This window comes from Crassostrea angulata, unplaced genomic scaffold (genome assembly GCF_025612915.1).
Source record: "Crassostrea angulata isolate pt1a10 unplaced genomic scaffold, ASM2561291v2 HiC_scaffold_1, whole genome shotgun sequence".
Classification (NCBI taxonomy): Eukaryota; Metazoa; Mollusca; class Bivalvia; order Ostreida; family Ostreidae; genus Magallana; species Magallana angulata.
In genome coordinates, this window is record NW_026441566.1 from 200,495 (window position 1) to 218,881 (window position 18,387).

Here is an 18,387-nt window from a genome sequence, read left to right on the forward strand (position 1 = left end):
CTTGAAATGAGAAAACGCAGAAATTGTTAAATTTTCATTTAATCTTAGATGAAACAGAAACTCCTAAAATGAAAGGAGATAACGATATTGTGCAGCAGAGGAACTGAATCTCAACAGAAGTGTTTAGGGTTTATGCTCATTTGGAATTCGCACATTTTCAACTGAAATCGGGGATCCATAATTATATAATAGTTTTGATTTGTGCATGTACTATGCCTAAATAGTAGTCAGGGTTTGATACATCGTGCACGAGCCGGAGGCGAGGGTACTATGTATCAAACCCTGACTACTATTTAGGCATAGTACATGCACAACACAACACTTTTGTTATTATTATGCCGACTGTTGAATATACTGACGTGCTTTGCTATAAGTAGCTGTGACGCTTGAGTGTTGACACGTCCCTAAAAATAATAACCGGGAAGCGTTTGTTTGTGTTTTTAAATTAATCAATTGATTTGATTGTTTATTTCATCAGCAAGTTGTTGTTCAATAAAAAGTCAACAAGGTTTATGTTCTTTTTAAGAATTGAGAGACGTTTGACCTTACCGAAAAACTCGAAATGCTTAGCAGACGAAATTTCATTGAATTTTTTTCTTGTATATTCTTTATCAAGCGTCATTTAAAAATGCGTTTTTTGTGGTCCTCATGTAAAATTTCTTTCAAAAGTGTTCAATTCAATCAATTTGTTAAAAAGTTTATCAGAAACTTTAACTTTAAAATCACCGTCAATAATGAAGTGTTTTTGGAAAGATTAGTATAATTTTAATTGCTTGATGTCAGTCTGACGAGATGGTCAGACAGATAATGCGAGTATATGGAAGGCAACTATTTTGGAAAGTCAGTGCTATTCGTAAAGAAATGAATTACCGAATTCCTTGTTCAGCTAGAAATGTCCCAGGCTAAATCTTTTAGGGGTTAAAAACAGACACCCATTGCTTTCATTACAAAAGACAAAAAAAGCCAGAATGTTGATTTTTTATGTCGTCAAAAATTATTTTGCCATATAAATTTTACTCTAATGGTTTAAATCAATATCGCAAGAGAAGAGATGTCTTTAATACTGATTGTGAAATAAAAGACAAAAATGTCTTCCTTTGGTTTTAATATGGCCAGTCCTTTAAGGGACAATTCTGGGTTCTGCCATTCAAAATTACGCTCATATTAAAGTTTCCATCGCCATATGCTTATGCTTTACAACCTCTAGAGAGATGTCTTTTGGCAAATATATGCCAGGTAAAATAGTACTTGTTCAAATATCATAGTCTAAATTCATTGGGATTCCGTCAACAAAATTGTCATTCCAAGACTTTCTGACGACTGCATAAGCAAGAGACATCAAATTGGGCAAATATTCGCAGCTTATATATTGCGTAAGAAATGTTTCTTTTTAACCCTGGCTCTGTAAGTCCTCGGATAAAACAATTATCATGTCCATTGAATCATAAAGGCATTGTTTAAGACAATGAAGAAATCGGCTCAACAGAGGTATTTCACTAACCCAAGATTCCTGTTGATGTCATATCTGAGAGCTCTCATTCAGGGTGTTTCTATTGTTTATAATGATTCTATACATATAGTTTATATATCAGTAGTGAGTTGCGTTTGTTATAAAGTTTGATGATATTCTACAGAAGACAGTCGAGTTTGGCCTTCCAGGTTTTCTGTGTCCTCATGTCCATTGCTATTGCTATTTTTTCTGTGAAACCAAAATATAGCTGGATTTTAAATAATCTCCTATCACCAGTGTCATCTGAATAATGGGCACGAATGTTTCCAACGTTTCGACAGCCATCTTCATGACAGTATTGTACCTCCCTGTCTGATCGATAAATTTCTACGTTCGCCCATGAGGTACTAGAGGCTCTGAATGTCTTTTCAAAAACAGATTTTCCTATTTCCATCTCTTGGTTTTTCTTTATCAAGCAATCAAATATATCTGAACACATAGATAAACCTTCTTCGTTAGTATATTTACAAACTGGGAGATGTTCACCATCAACAAAGGGGACATCTGTTGCAACCCCATAGTACGCCCTACTCCTACGAACTATGCATTCAGAGACTTCTTTTACTTCGTGGAGCCGATGTCCCTGTTCTATCCTTTTTTGAGCTATAATCTCAGCACTGTGTCCAAACAACACCGCTCCTTTCATCACGGCAATGCTGCCATCTCGCGGATTAACAATTGTCTTGTCTGGAAATTCTCTCCTAATTTCATCTTGCAAAAGTGGACATTCGGAGAATCCCCCAACAAGCAATATCATACCAATACCTTTAACATCTTTCTTAGCGAATAAATTTTTCAAATGTTTCACAATATCTTTAATTGGGCCAGAGAAAACTCTTTCAGTCAAGTAAGTTTCGTCTATACGCATCTTTGGGCCGTTACATTTTATTTTCTTTTTTAAATCCATCTCTTGTATCCGTTTAGAAATGGCATTTTTACTGTTTCCATTTGCTTCCGTAAATTCGCTAATTAGCTCAGCTAAATTCGAAAAAGTGATCAGTTCTTTCTCCTTTTCGTTAGGATTTTTAAGCCCAATACCACGTTTCTTAACTTCAAAACTTCTCATCAATTCATGCCAGTCTGATGGTGATTTTTTCTGAAATCTTTTCACAACGTCCTTCCCAAAAATGTCATTGAGAAGTTGGAAAAATAGTTTGTCCACATTTGTTCCCCCAACTGCGTCTCCAGATGCGCAATGCAACTCTCTCAGAGCTTGGTTGTTTTCCACTCTGTACGCTGTCACATCTACTGTTCCTCCTATAAAACAAACAGCACAGTATGTTTCCACTGCAATTAATGTCCAAAAACATTCAGTAAATTAAGAATGAATAACACTGTAAACGTACCACCGCAATCGACGACCATGAACTTGCTACCAGGTTCAAACATCTGTACCTTGATGTCATCTGCTTTTTTGGTCAGGGCTAACTGCTTACAAAGAAGGGCTGCGGACTCCGGTTCCAGCGCCAGTACTAAATGATCGTCTCTTATACCAGCCTAAAAGAGTCAATTCGATATGTCAGGCAGCGGAATACAAAGTTTATCATAAAAAAGGGTCAAACAGAATGCTTGAAATAACAGCTCGATTACAAGTGATAAGTAAATAACGTTACAAAAACCTGTATAGCAGCTTCTCGCATGAACTGCTTTGCTTGGTCAGACCAAATTGCAGGAACTGTTAAGACCCACAAAATGTCGTCTGACCAGGACGAACTATTGGGATCATAACGTTTTGAGTTCGTTTCCTGTGTGCTTGTTGACACAGAGGTATCACTTTGTTCTCGTGTCGTATCTGAATTTGTTGAATTTTCTTTACGATCATCTCTTATTGTTGTTTTAAGTAGTAAGGCTTCAAAGTGATTTTTCAGATATTTTATTGCTTCTGAAAATACTTTTAAAGCTGGAAGTTTTTTCCCGTTTTCTGCGCTTAGTTTCAATTTCTTTAATTTTTGCTTTGTCATCTGTAATAAAAAAGAGTAATTCGTTTACGTGAATGTTTATATTCTTTTCTTATCAAGTTATTAGATTAGCGTGGAATATGCCCCAATCCTATGATACTAAAATCTATCCCATCCTTTATGATAAATAACTTTAAATAACATAAGATATGATTACTAATTTTATTAAGTTAGTACAGTATGTCCGTGATTCAAAATTTGATGTAAGGGAATATAAGAGGATGATGAAAAACTAGTTACTAATTAATAGAAAAAGAATTTACAAAAAAATATACAACGTTGAAAGGCGGACATACATATATAATTTAGAGAAACTAAAAGAATGATAGACATCATGGTCTTGTCACTATTGTACTTTCGATAAAGAAAATCATGGTTACTGATTTTAAAGAAAGAACGATTGTAATTCAATGATTTGAAGTTTAACACATTCGTAAAATAGGCTACATCAAACAATAAAACATATATAATATATGAAAGATCATAGCACTATAGCAATACTGATTTCTCAAAACTACAGATAAATCAAGAAAAGATAACAACTACACCAATTTTACATTTAAATACAAGCAAGATGTAAGATAAAATTTCAATAGAATTATACTGTCACAATCTACAATTTATATATATATATATATATATATATATATATATATATATATATATATATATATATATATATATATATATATATATATATTTGGTAGATGTATGGAACCTTAAATCATCACATGGACATAGTACGAAAATTCCAATGTATAGGAAGCTCTTTGGAAACACCAGGTAGTAACATTGTTAAAGCACTAAAATACCTACCAAATCGTCTTGATACAGATTCATTTTAAATCTTCTGAAATAGAGCCATTCAGTAACGTTGTCTTCTTCGATTTTATTTTCTTCTTTTTCGTCGTCGCTATCATCGCTATCGTCGTCTTCATCAGTCTCTAATTCCTGTTGAGCTTTCTCAGCTAGATTTCTATATTTCTTTTCAGCCTCGTACCCAAAAGAATGAAAGTTTTCCGACTTATCGAACAGGATACAGGTCGGTGTTTTTGGTGTCATCATTTCTGCATTTGACCATGGCGGATTGAACTCGATATTTAAAGGGTTCCTCTCATAGTCTGGTCGCATGGAATAAGCATAGCCACTGTAGGTTGTCCCAAAGTCAATGGCGCACACAACGGGCCAAGGACTGAAGTAATCGTCCATTCTGAAACAAAACAGAATATTTAACAATAGATTTTAGGCCGCCATTCCGTTACTTTCGGTTTGGTTAAACGCATATCAGTTAATCTCTGCATTCGACGCGCCTGATCGACTTATCGCGTTCTCAATATACCTTTACCATTTAATATATTAGAACGAGGCATGTAAAAAAAAACAGTGTCTGGAAAATGGTTACTCGAAAAAACAAGATCATACCTTGAAAATCCTATGTAGGGCTAAAGTAAAGAAACAGTGCATTTTCCTAATGAAAATTCAATTATATTTTCTTTCTTGCTGATTCATTTCGTAATACAAAGTAACTGTTAACACTGGGGGAGTTCTGGACCTGCTCCAACCAGATCAATACGTTCGGAAGGCATATGTATTTTAATATTTTGTCGTTGTTTTTCAAGCTTGTTTTCAAAATATTACGGATAACAAACCAGATTATATTTAGTGTAGTGTTTTTGTTTTAAGCATTATTGTTTTATAAATAACTACTGTTAATTTGTTTTTTAATTGGTGCCCTTATTATGGTGCCCTAATTTTAGTGCCCTGATAGTGCAGTAGGCCCTAATACTGGAGCCTGCTGCCCTAACAGGTGCCCTAATGGTGTAGCAGGCCCTGGGTAATACTGGAGCCTGCTGCCCTAATGCCCTAATGGAGTAGCAGGCCTCGATACTGGAGCCTGCTGCCCTAATGCCCTAATGGTGTAGCAGGCCTCAGTAGTGGAGCCTGCTGCCCTAATGCCCTAACATTGTTAGGTCTCTGGGCAGTGTATAAAAGGGGGAGAGAGAGAATGTATGAGGGGGAACCGGGGGCCAGAGCCAGAAGAAAGAGAGCTAGGAGAGAGAGTTATTTGGATGTACTATTACAACTTGTTCGTATAATACACTTGATTCAACAGAAACTTGTGTTCGTCTTCAATAGATTTATTAAGATCTACTGGTTCTTAGAGAAAAACACAGAACCCACAAAAGTTTGTGACACTGTAGCAAGGAGATACCTTAGCGTTGACTCTGGGAGCCTTAAGAGAAAAACGTCGCATTTGATTTTAAAAAAATATATCAATAATCAACGATGGGTCAGCATACAAAATTTAGCATTTGTTTAGACCTGTAAAATATAATTCTTCTTGTTATCTTCATCGAATAGTTATATTCCGTTGTCATTTGCGGTGTTTTCCCTTGGACTATGGTTTTCAATGTATCGGACTGGAAAAGAAAGGAAAATAATCACGATGGTTTTAACGAACGAAGAACTATTGTGAAGAGCTGGGATAACAACAATAATACAACAATATGCAACTGGACATAACCATGGAGATCCAAGGAGAGGCGATCGTGGACGAAAATAGTTGGTATGTCGACAAAGAATAGTATGTATAAGCGACTTTTGTAAACGTTGTGGTATCTAGCTAGCCAATGATGTACTTAAATGGTTTATCTGCCGCTTGGAATGCGCCGAAGGAGTTGATGCATTACTCATAGCTTTTCTTTACCACGCTTATTATGATGACCGATCATGTACGTGTGTAAATTTAAAAATTATAGTTACTAAATTTGAACAGCAGTGTTACCGTGAAAGTTTATAGGCCTATATGTTCGTTACAATATTCCTGGAAAAGGAACAGCAAACCTCGCTGTAAATGTTGATTGATTTCAAGCAGACAAAATCGTGAGAAGACGCTTAATTTTCTATTTCGTGAATCAAATAATGTGTTTTATTTATTTTTGAAGGTTAAATTTTCAAGTTTTTATATTCACAAGGTTGCATTTTGTTTGCTGATAGTAAAACAGACACAACTTTACATTTTGTTGACAGTGTTTATCTTGGAAATCCCCGTTCTATAAATAGTGTTAGATCAGAACAGTTGAGAAAAGTAGAACCGGTGTAATGAAGAATAATGACCCCCGTAGAATAATGACCGGGGGTCTTTTTTCGACGTAGAATAATGACCCCCCCCCCCCCCCGGTCATAATTCTACGCAGAAAAATGACCCCTCGGTCATAAGTCCAATCCACACTTTGCAAAAGTTGTTCCCCTTTGCGGGGTCAACACAAAGGTCAAAAGGGAAAAAACAACTTTTCCCTTCTTTATGCAACCAAATATTTGGGCGTCCCGTGAAGAAATCTCTTGGAATTTAATTTATTCCTTCGATATGTGGGTTGCCCCAACTTGGGGCAATAAAATTCACAGCGGAAACGGATTTCTAATGTCAAGTGACGAAGTTACAACCCTCTAAACTACAAAGGCTACTGTAAGAAATACATGGGTTTTTCCCCAAAGATGGCGGCCAAGGGACATAACTTTTGTAAAGTGTGGATTGGTCTATTCTACGTAGAAAAATGACCCCTTTGCCTGAAGAATAAGTGTCATTTTCATAAAAATGAGCACACTCCACATGAAGAAAAGTGACCCCTGTAGAATAATGACCCCCTTGTAGATTAAAGTTTTTCAGTATAATTTTTAGTATTTGTGAAATAGTCTTTACAACATTGTAACTTTTACTGCTGCAGTTTACAGAAAGTAACAGAAATTATAATTCATATTCAAATAAACTTAAAGTGAAAGAAGGGGTATAGCTTAGAAAATAAAAATCCTTCCGTTATAACAAGACACGGGGTATGGTTGTCATCTTAAAGGGGCATGGTCACGATTTTAGTCCAAAAAAAAATGCCGATCTTAATGTTCACAATGCTTTAGTAAGGCATTTTTAATACGGCAACAAATTTGAGTGTCATTCGTTGAGTTATAAGCAAGTTACAGAGCTTTTTTTTGCTATGTAAACAAAGCCTTTGTTTACATTTTGAATGTTGAAGTGAAAGTTCTAATTTTAGACATAATGAATGTGTTAAACGTAAGGAACTGTTTTTTTATGCTTAAAATGAATAAGAAGATAGACAAATCTGCTTGAAAAAGATCTTTTACTGGTATATTGAACCTATGTAAACAACAACAGGGCACGAGCCTTGTTTACATGAAAAGAATTGTGAGCCCTGTATCTTGCTTATAACTTTACAACTGACCCTCAAATTTCATTTGATCAGTAGAAATGCTTTCCTTAAGCATTGTAAATAATGAAAACAGAAAAATAGAATTTGACCAAAATCGTGACCATGCCCTTTTAACAATTACATTTACATATATATATGGTGTTCCGATAGGGCCACTCCGACCTTGGGGCGAAGATGCGAAGTTGCAAAGGCAATAGTGCGAAGGCGAAGGAGCAAACGTGCGAAGATGCGACGATGAAGCGCGAAGATGTGATGCCTAAAGTGCGAAGGCTAAGGAGCGATACTACTATCGCTCCTTCCCAACTTCGCACTCTGGCCTTCGCATCTTCGCACTTTCGCCTTCGCCTTTTTTGATTGCATTCAGCACGTCTCGGTCGATTACATAGAATTTAATGCAGGCACCGTACTCGCCAAGGTTTTTCGATTAATCCAGGCTATTATTGGTACGCATGCGCTAGGCCATCGCGCTTACTATGAATGTTTATAAATATTTTAATGTGTACATGTGACATATATGTTTACCAGTGCTGGCTATGCCTAATCATTATATACTCCACACAAAATTTAATGTCCACCATAATGTGTACATATGCATTTCCAGACTCCTGTCACTTACCAGCCGTCTGTTTACCGTGGACCAAGAACAATAACATTCTAATTTCATTATGCGACACTCCTTGCTCATGCATGGATCTAGAGGGGGGAGAGGGGGGAGAGGGGGTCCGTCCCCCGGGAAAATTCAATATTGATAATTTCAAGCAGTAAAAGGGAAGAGGGGGTCCGGACCCTATCCCCCTGGAAAATTTAATTTTATTAATTTTATAAACATAAAATTTCCAAAATATGCCTCGGAACACTTAAACGATAGAGAGCTCCGTAATTATAAAACATAGGTAATCACAGATTACAAAGCTCACCGAGACGAGGGATCACCTTTATAAGGCATCACCTTTATAAGACCACCTTTATCATAATGTATGAAAACCATCCTTTATGATCTTGGATATTCATGGATTCTGTTTTGACACATTATCGTATATCATCTGTTAAAAATTGTATGATAATCATATGATCATATGTTAATCAATACAATAATATAAAATTAAAAAGTGCATCCGATCATACTTACAATATATATCATATAATTCCATAAAATACCGTACAAAAATTGTGAGATATGATATTGTAACGTATGATATGACATTGTATTGTGTTATACATTATTGTATTTGATCAAATAATACAATATCATTAAACATAATACAATATAGTATTATATGAAACAATATCATATTGCAATAATACATCATAACATTGCCACATGTGTTATTATATTGTATAATATAGTATGATATTGTATTGTATGATACTGTATCATATTTGATAAATAATATGATATTGTATTATATGATACAATATAATTTGATACAATATTGTATCATATCAAATGATACAATATCATTGGATAAAAAAAAATATTATACAATAAAGTTATATTGTACATATTGTATCATATGATACAATAATAAATATTACAACATCATAAAATACAATTTCATGTGATATGATAATATATCCTATAAACCAATATTATATTATACAAGATCGAATGATACGATATTTCATATTACAATATCATATATACAATTTCATTTTATATAATTCTATATTACAGACACCAATATCATATCATGCAATACTGTATGACACAATATCATAGAATATACTATATTATATCATAGGATGCAATATAATAAATTGCAATATCATATGTTATAGTATCATGTTATTAAATAATTGATTAATAAAACAATATAGTATTATACAATATTGTATCATAATATACACTACTATACAGAACAATATCATGATATATCTTATCATAAAATTTTAAAAAATGATACAATATTATTTCGAATCATATAACGTTTTACAATATAACATATGGTATTATATTGTATCCTATTAAACAATAGTGTTTCATATCACACAATACTATATCATAGGAATCATGTTATATCATTTAACAACAACCACATCTATCAATCAAGCAGGTTTGAGTGAGGTAGGAGATTTCTTAAGCATCCTTGATAAAGGACAAGGCTCTGCAGCTGAAGGGACATCTGCGTTTCATTTATGATATAGTTAAATCAACTATGCAAGCTATCATCGATAAAACATGTGACCTGTTCCGAACAACTAAACCTCATCAAGCATCAAAAACCTATGGCTCAGATTCAGCATTCAAGCCTGTCAGGTGCATCAGTATCATAAGACGTACCATCCATGCAAGTTTGGTGAAGTTAGGACCAGTAATAACTAGTAAGATATCATCATCAGAGGGCACCAGCAATTAAAACCTTTACCTCCTCAAGTATCCCCAACCTATGGCTCTGATTCAGCATCCATGCCTGTCAGGTGCATCTGTATCATAAGACTCACCATCCATTCAGGTTAGGTGAAGTTAGCAAGTTTGGTGAAGATAGGACAAGTAATAGCTTAGATAAAGGACCTGCACCAAAAACTTTAACCAGCTCCGGACGCCGACGCCGGGAGTATAGCATAAGCTCCCCTTGACTCCCGGTGAGCTAAAAAGGCGAAAGCGCGAAGATTCGAAGGCGAGAGCGTTAAGTTGCAAAGGCGAAGACGCGATAGTAGATAGTAAAGAAATAATTTAATGAATATTTCAAAGTACTGAGAGTACTCGTACAGAAAATATATTTTACTTTATCGTCGGCATACTTTAGTAAGTTTAGGTAATATCAAGATGAATAATGCATCAATAGTTTGTATGAGCATTAATAACTTTGGATACGATAAAGATCGTGTGATCGAAATCAAGGGGGATATAAACCCCTAACATGGGCCTAACCTCTTATCAACGCTTTTGGAAACAATCTTTTCTTATTATAATCGATCAGTGTTTATTATCTATTAAGATTTACTATAGTCAGGTACTCTTCACACATTTGCTCTAAAAGAATAAAGTCTATTCATGATCACAAATACAACATTACAACAAATGTTTAGAATATTGATGTTCATGTATTACGTAGAAGAAAACAAAACTAACGCACAAATGATTTTTAAAAAATCACTTTCCTCAAGAAATGTAAATAAGAAGAATTCATATTCCTACGTTACCTGTCCCCTTAGTCTTTTTATATAAAGATATATACATGTATCATTCTAAGATTGACAATTCATTCACCAATGAATATTGCTAATATTATTACAACAATTATTCTTTCATTATTATTGTTTGTTAATTGTAACACAATATCCTCATTGTGTATGAATCTTTCTTTATTTGCGTCATTTCCCGCCGTATGTCAATGAGAGAAGTGACGTAACTATTAACAATCAATTTGTGGCAATGTAAGAGTGTTTTGTGTGTCTGCTACGGATATGAAAAACTATATACAGCGATGTATTTACAAATTCGGTGTAATAACTTCAAAATCAGTTGAACAGAGTGAAAAATTAAGTAATTTCAAAGTCATATCTCGGATACGGTGTAATCAATTTCTATTTATGGGAGGGGGGGGGGGGGGTCATTTTTCTATGGGGGTCATTTTTCTTCATGTTTAACATGAAGAAAAATAACCCCTGGATCTTTTTTCTTCAGAAAAATCCAATTATTCTTCAGCTAGGGGGGTCATTATTCTACGTCGAAACATGACCCCCGGTCATTATTCTACGGGGGTCATTATTCTTCATTACACCGGCAAAATTTTTTATTGATGCAGGTATCAAAGAAATTTTTTAACCAATCAGAAGCGCCGATATCTCATCAAACGAATAAATATTAAATGATATTCAACAAAAATGTATCAAAGATTATAAGAATATATTGATTATAAGCATATAACTTACAGTATTGCAAGTCATTTCTAAATATAATGTAAAGTTGATTTGCCACAAATTCCACAACAGTAATTTGCTAATATATATATATATATATATATATATATATATATATATATATATATATATATATATATATATATATATATATATATAAAGCACTGAATTGAATCAACAACACTAGGCATCTTTAAAGTGTCGGATCTAATATATAGATACTAAGCCAGTAAACTGAATATAAAAAGTACTAAAAATGGCTAACGACACGATATATATATATATATATAAAACATTACTTGTAAAATGGAGATGAAGCTACGATGATGGCAGATAGAAATAGTAAATTTCTTTGTTTAGAGTTTAAAAAAAAAAATAGAATTTGGGTTAAATAAAGTGAGAATCAGATTATAATATTTTGTTAAAAGTAATGTTTTAATTACTGAGAATCTGTTAATAAGGGTGGGTAGGTGGGTATCCTGAATTTCTTTCGGTTTAAAATACTATTTATATATGATAAATTGGCTTATAATTAAAGCTAGACATCATATATAGTTAGTTAAAATTTTAATTCTTAGTAAGGCCACACCAATAAAATATCTTGTTCGTCGAACCCCGCGCACTCGTATATAAATAAAACTCTTCAAATAATATTATCATTACTTTTCCGCATTCAGAAAATTCTGCGCTGTTTTTTGTTCTAGTTCCGCTTTTTTTTGGTATTTAAGCGCACGAATTTATTTATGCACCGCCTAAAAATTTTGGCTATAAAAATAATAATTTTATTATTGAATCGCTCGCCGCTCGTTCCTTTTTTCACTGGATACACGACGGACAAGAAATTATATTGGTGTGGCCTAAATCAACAGTTCTGTTTTACAATCAAATTTCCATTTTGTATTGTGAAATACATCTCTTGAAAATTTTTTACTTCTAATCCAAAAAATACCATTGATGAAGCCTCCCTAACTTTTAAAAGTTCTTAATAAAATGCTAAAATACCCTCCATTTACTCAGGTGAACCTTTAGAAATGGCAGAGATGTCATCAACATGCAAAGAAAGTTTATACTATATTTTTGCAATACATCCGATACCCTTATTATTTCTTATTAAAATTCCTAAAACTTGAGTGCATAGTAAAACGAGACATGGTCAGATGAGGTCAACTTGTTTACAGCCTTTTTGAAGATAAATACAGTCAGAAGTGAATCCATTTTTTAAAACACATGATTTGGTTTCGTTGTAGAAAGTTTTTTTCAGTTTTTTATTGATGGTCCAAGTTTTAAAAACAATCCAATGTTTCGAAAATAATCCAAGACATACTATCAAATGCTTCTTCTTGGTGGATAAGCATTACTAAACCTGGTATTCTCTGTAGTTCAGTGTAATTCATCAAATCACATTTGAGTCTTGAGTCTTAAGTTTTCTCCAAATAGTATTATGCTCATATAATATGATTGACAACTATCTCGATGCTCATATAACACACAGGTTGCTTTCAGCTTATCTGATTGAAGATTTTGTCCTCCGTTCAAATTAACTTCCTAAAAGTAAGAGATACGTGTGTGTGTGTGTATATATATATATATATATATATATATATATATATATATATATATATATATATATATATATATATATATATATATATATTTAGTTCATATATTGAGTCAGGTGAAACTTACACCATTATGACCGTGTTCTATAAGATACAGTCGAGATTAACCTTCCATGCTAGTTGTGTCTTAAGATCTATAGCTATTGCTATTGTTTCTGTAAAACCAAAATGCAACTGAACTTTAAACAATCTCCTATCATTGGCATCATCTGAAAATTTGGCAAGGATTTTTCCAATTTTTCGACAACCTTCTTCATGGCAATATAGCACCTCTCTGTTAGAGCAGTAAATTTCCACATTGGCCTCTAAAGAATTGAACGATCTAAATGTCTTCTCTATAACTGTTTTTCCTATTGCCATTTCCTGGTTCTTTTTTATCAAGCAATCAAAAATGTCTGAACACATCGATATTCCTTCTTCATTGGTATATTTACAAGCTCCAAGATGTTTACCGTCAATAAAAGGAACATCAGTGGCGACACCATAGTAGGCCTTACTCCGACGCCTTACTATACATTTAGAAACCTCTTCATTTGGAAGCAGCTCTTGCCCTTGTTCTATCCTTTTTCGAGCTATGATCTCAGCACTATGCCCAAACAATACTGCCCCTTTCATTACAGCAATGCTTCCTTCTCGCGGATTAACAATTCTCTTGTTTGGAAATGAGATCTTTATTTCATTTTGCAACAATGGACATTCTGAGAATCCTCCTACAAGCAGTATTATTTCAATATCCTTCACGTCTTCCTCTGTAAACAAACCAGTTAAGTGATTTACAATATCTTTGATCGGACCGGTAAAAACTTTTTCAGTCAGAGTTGTTTTATCAATGCGCAATTTTGGATTTGCACATTTTATTTTCTTTTTCATTTTCATTTCTTGCAACCGTTCAGAGAGACTTGTTTGGCTATTTGACATCGTATGTTCGTGAAACAGGCCGCCTAAATTGGAAAAAGTTATCCATTTTTCCTGTTGTTCAATTTGACCTCTGCGCCCAATACAACGTTTCTTTACTTCAAAACTTCTTAACAATTCTTGCCAATCAGATGGTGATTTATTCTGAAATCTTTCTACCACGTCATCTTCAAAAATGTCATTAAGAAGTTCAAAAAACAGTTTGTCCACATTTGTTCCTCCAACTGCGTCTCCAGATGCACAATTTAGCTCACTTAATGTTTTATTATTTTCCACTCTGTACGCTGTCACATCTACTGTTCCTCCTGAATGAAACCGGCAACATGATAAGTCACATAAGGATGAAATATTAAAATACTATACATTAATATAAATAAATTAAATTCTTAACGTACCCCCACAATCTACGATCATGAACTTGCTGCCAGGTTCAAACATTTGTACATTGATGTCGTCTGCTCTTTTAGTCAGTGCCAACTGCCTACAGAGTAGAGCTGCAGACTCCGGTTCTAACGCCAGTACGAGATTATCCGCTTTTATACCAGCCTAAAGGCGTCAAATTAAAAAAATTCAGGTTTACAAATCAACACATTTCATCAAACAATAAATTCATTGATCTAAAATACGTTTTATGAAAACCTGTATAGCTGCATCTCGCATGAACTGTTTTGCTTGGTCAGTCCAAATGGCGGGAACTGTTAAGACCCATAAGATGTCGTCAGACCAGGATGAGTCGTTATTCGGATCGGAAAATTTTGCTTGTGTGTCTGTATTACTTGTTGACACATTTTTTCTTGAATCTGAACTTTCATTTTTGTCTTCTGAGGAAGATTAACTGCAGTCTGACTGATCATTATTTTCTCTGAGTGTTGAATTTCTAAGTAAGTCTTCCAAGTGTTTTTTTAGATATCTAATTGCTTCTGAAAATACTTTTAAAGCTGGAAGTCTTCTTCCATTCTCTGCAATCAATTTGAAATCTTTTAACCTTTGCCTCGACATCTGCAATGAAAAGGTAAATAACAATCAGTGAAGATAACTGTCAATAAATTACTACTGTGAACTTGACAACTTAAACGAAACTGGATAAGGTTCTTTATTAAAGTATTTCTCACTAATTTGGTATACAATTTAATATAATGTAAACCAATAAATAAAGAGCACATGAAGTTACTTAAATAAAAATTATATTTTAGAGCAGACAAATACATTGTCTGGGAGCAAATCCTAATATACTTGAACTACATATAAGTCAAAGTAGGTAAAATTACATTTATATTTTTAGTAATCAATCTAAAATCAATGAAATTATATACAGTCACCTAAAAGCAAAAGTAAGACCGTCAGAGAGTGTATCGTGCTCTCAAAATTCAGAGAAAATCTAGAATTGTGATTAATACAATATTACATGTATAAATAATCAATTGGGCGATGGGGGGGGGGGGGGGGGGGGGATAGCACAAACACCCATTTTGTTTATACGTAAAATACAATTTCAGAAATTATTTTCTTGCAACTTAATAATGTTGTAATACAAGTTTTCAAAAGCACAATTTTTTTAACTATATTCAGTTTTGAATATTTTTACAAACGATAGGAAAATACAATTTGCCTTAAGTTTTGATGGTCACTGATCGAACTCACATCCTAAAAAGCCTAGTTATATAAGGTGACCTTAATAAAATAACGAAATATGTTGGTATCTGCCGTAAACCAATGATATAACAGGTCATGTGTGTCTAAGAATCACAATATTATTTACATAGTTTGTTAGCAAATTCTGAAATATACATGTATATTACAAACTCTGGCCGTGTGACCGTATTATCACTAAACGATGCACACGTTATTCATTAAAGGTATTTGAATATAAGCTTCCTGCATTTTAGTTTCTTTTAACCTTCAATAAGAAATATAATTTTGATTATTAAGCTAAACACAAATATACTAACCAAGTCGTCTTGGTAAAGATTCATTTTAAATCTTCTGAAATATAGCCAGTCAGTAATGTTATCCTCTTCAGTTTTGTTATTCTTTTCAATATCACTGTCATCGCTTTCGTCGCTGTCATCGCTTTCGTCGTCTCCCTCGGGTCCCTGGACTTTCTGGGCGTTCTCTGCTAGCAATCTATATTTCTGTTCTGCTTCGTAGCCAAATGAATCAAAATTTCCCGATTTATCAAAAAGAATGCAGGTCGAAGTTTTGGATGTCATCATATCTTCGTTAGGCCATTGTGGATTGGACTCGATATTCAACGGATCTCTCTCATAGTCTGGTCGCATGGAATACGCATATCTACTGTATGTCGTCCCAAAGTCAATGGCGCACACTACGGGCCAAGGACTGTAATTTTCATCCATTCCAAATCAAAATTATTTTTCTCCCTTTATGCTATTGTACACTAGGACTTTCGGTTTCGTACATGATATACTAGTAACTGGGTCATAAAGCGTTAAAGATCAAAGTCTACAGTTCGTATTTCTTTGCGCCTGAATGCCGTTATTATCGGAGTGTTAAAACCTCTGCACGGTATACATGTCTAGAGACCTGTAACCAAAAAAAAATGCAAGAAACGAATCATATTTATCAAATATTTTATGAGGCAATATCTACATGTATACCCCTGCTCCTTCCCTCAATGAATTAATCTTTTTAAAATATTACTAAATTTTATGTACTAGTTCAGTACATGAACAGTACGTGTTTGATGTTTTAGGCCAGAGAATATTTTGGATGAAATTTTGCTCTCTCTATTTATACATGTATAGCTCGTTCGTCGTTTTAAACTTGTAACTTCAATTGCTTAAAATTGAATAAAGGTTTTCTTATCTGAGAGAGCAGATATGGGACATAAAATTAATAATTACAATTTAACATTTTATTCAAGACAATATATCCCTATATTGAGATCATACCAATTACTGGAAGATCATTCTTTTGATCCCCTTTTTGTGTTACATGTATAACAAAATGCTCTCACGACTGGTTTAGCATTTCTAAAACATATGGATCCATTTACATGTACTATTATCTAATCCAAATTAAAAAAAAAAACTTTCAAATTAATTAGAAACTGTGGCAATCTATCATGTAGTGTATGGAAAACTTCAATAATCTATGATAAAGAAAGATAACTCTTGCTAATTGAAGCAGTTTTTGTTACAAATCTTTACAACAAAATACTATTCTGAACTAAAAAGCAGCGCTTCATTATGTTTTGTAACATGAATTGGCAATGTCTATAACTAAATACTATTTTCATACACAGTTAATATTTTTAATTTTATGCTGCGATGGTAAAATTTTGCTTTTTCTAATCACTATGTCTAGTTTTCTTCATATCATGATTAGACACATTATCAATTTTTGAAAAATCTAGCAGCGCTTCATTGCTTCAACTTTTTTTCATTTGAATCTATTGGTATTGACTTTTATGAAAATCAGAAAATATTTTTTTTTAAATATATGGTAAAATTAATAGCAGAGGGATATTACACTTTAAAAAGTAGAATTTGGCAGTAGGGTCGGTGCATTTGAAAAGATCTACAAAACTAGCACTAAACTAAAATCTAAAAAAATAAATACGCTGGATTTGTGCATTGTGTCGTTGGTTATTTTTGTGCTTTTTTATATCTCATATTATAACCGTGTATCTTTCAGGTCCGACATATCACTTTTTGTAAATTAAACTGATTACTTGGAAACAATAAAAAAAACTTCGATAACCTAACAACAAATTTTCTGATAAATAGATTCACATCCATAATCTCTATATTAGTTATTTATAGTCAGTAAGAGTTGTTAAGAGTTGTTAATCATTGTTTCACAAATTGTGTAACTGTATTTATCAGACTTTTAACCATAGTGTACAAATATTACGTATTTATCTATTAAATGAAAGTATTAAAAGTATATGACTGCTAAAAACAATAAAATTACTAGCCGTATGCTAACCAATATCCAAATAAAAGATAATACCTTGATTCTAAAAGGGTAGATGAATTAAAATTGCATTCATGTAGACATTAATGGGAAAAACACTTTGAAGTGTATAGTCTGCAGTGCAAGTCTTTCCGTTCCTTTCAGGATGTATTGTTTTGAATCCGTCACTGCACTGCAAAATTCTCAGGACATAACTTACAAAAATACCCACATCTAAATTTTAGTTTTTGTCACATTTAAATACCGAGAAGTATTTTCCATAACACGATTTTAAAGCTATACAGGTATACAATGTTTTTGTGTTTTTATATGTAATAAACTCTAATTATTATCTAAGGGGTCTGTATTTGTGAGTGTGA

General features: G+C 33.4%; 1 protein-coding gene and 1 pseudogene across 1 annotated transcript; both read right to left on the bottom strand.

The window, feature by feature from the left end:
• Positions 1 to 638: 638 nt before the first annotated feature.
• Positions 639 to 4,741, bottom strand: LOC128168513 (heat shock 70 kDa protein 12A-like). The gene is made up of 4 exons (XM_052834722.1): positions 4,285 to 4,741; positions 3,130 to 3,471; positions 2,857 to 3,007; positions 639 to 2,767 (listed from the first exon to the last, which is right to left on the bottom strand). Exons 1-4 carry the CDS (start codon positions 4,675 to 4,677, stop codon positions 1,629 to 1,631), a joined length of 2,025 nt encoding a protein of 674 aa, XP_052690682.1. The 5' UTR covers positions 4,678 to 4,741; the 3' UTR covers positions 639 to 1,628.
• An 8,480-nt stretch (positions 4,742 to 13,221) lies between these two features.
• LOC128168521 (heat shock 70 kDa protein 12A-like) lies at positions 13,222 to 16,549 on the bottom strand (annotated as a pseudogene).
• Positions 16,550 to 18,387: the final 1,838 nt, after the last annotated feature.

Bases quoted from the DNA above. Each gene is read 5' to 3' on its own strand.
- LOC128168513 (XM_052834722.1), bottom strand. From the start codon at position 4,677: ATGGACGATTACTTCAGTCCTTGGCCCGTTGTGTGCGCCATTGACTTT. The intron at 3,472-4,284 runs GTAGGTATTTTA...TTTTTATTACAG, and splicing joins ATCTGTATCAAGACGATTTG to ATGACAAAGCAAAAATTAAA. The intron at 2,768-2,856 runs GTACGTTTACAG...TTTGTTTTATAG, and splicing joins CATGGTCGTCGATTGCGGTG to GAGGAACAGTAGATGTGACA.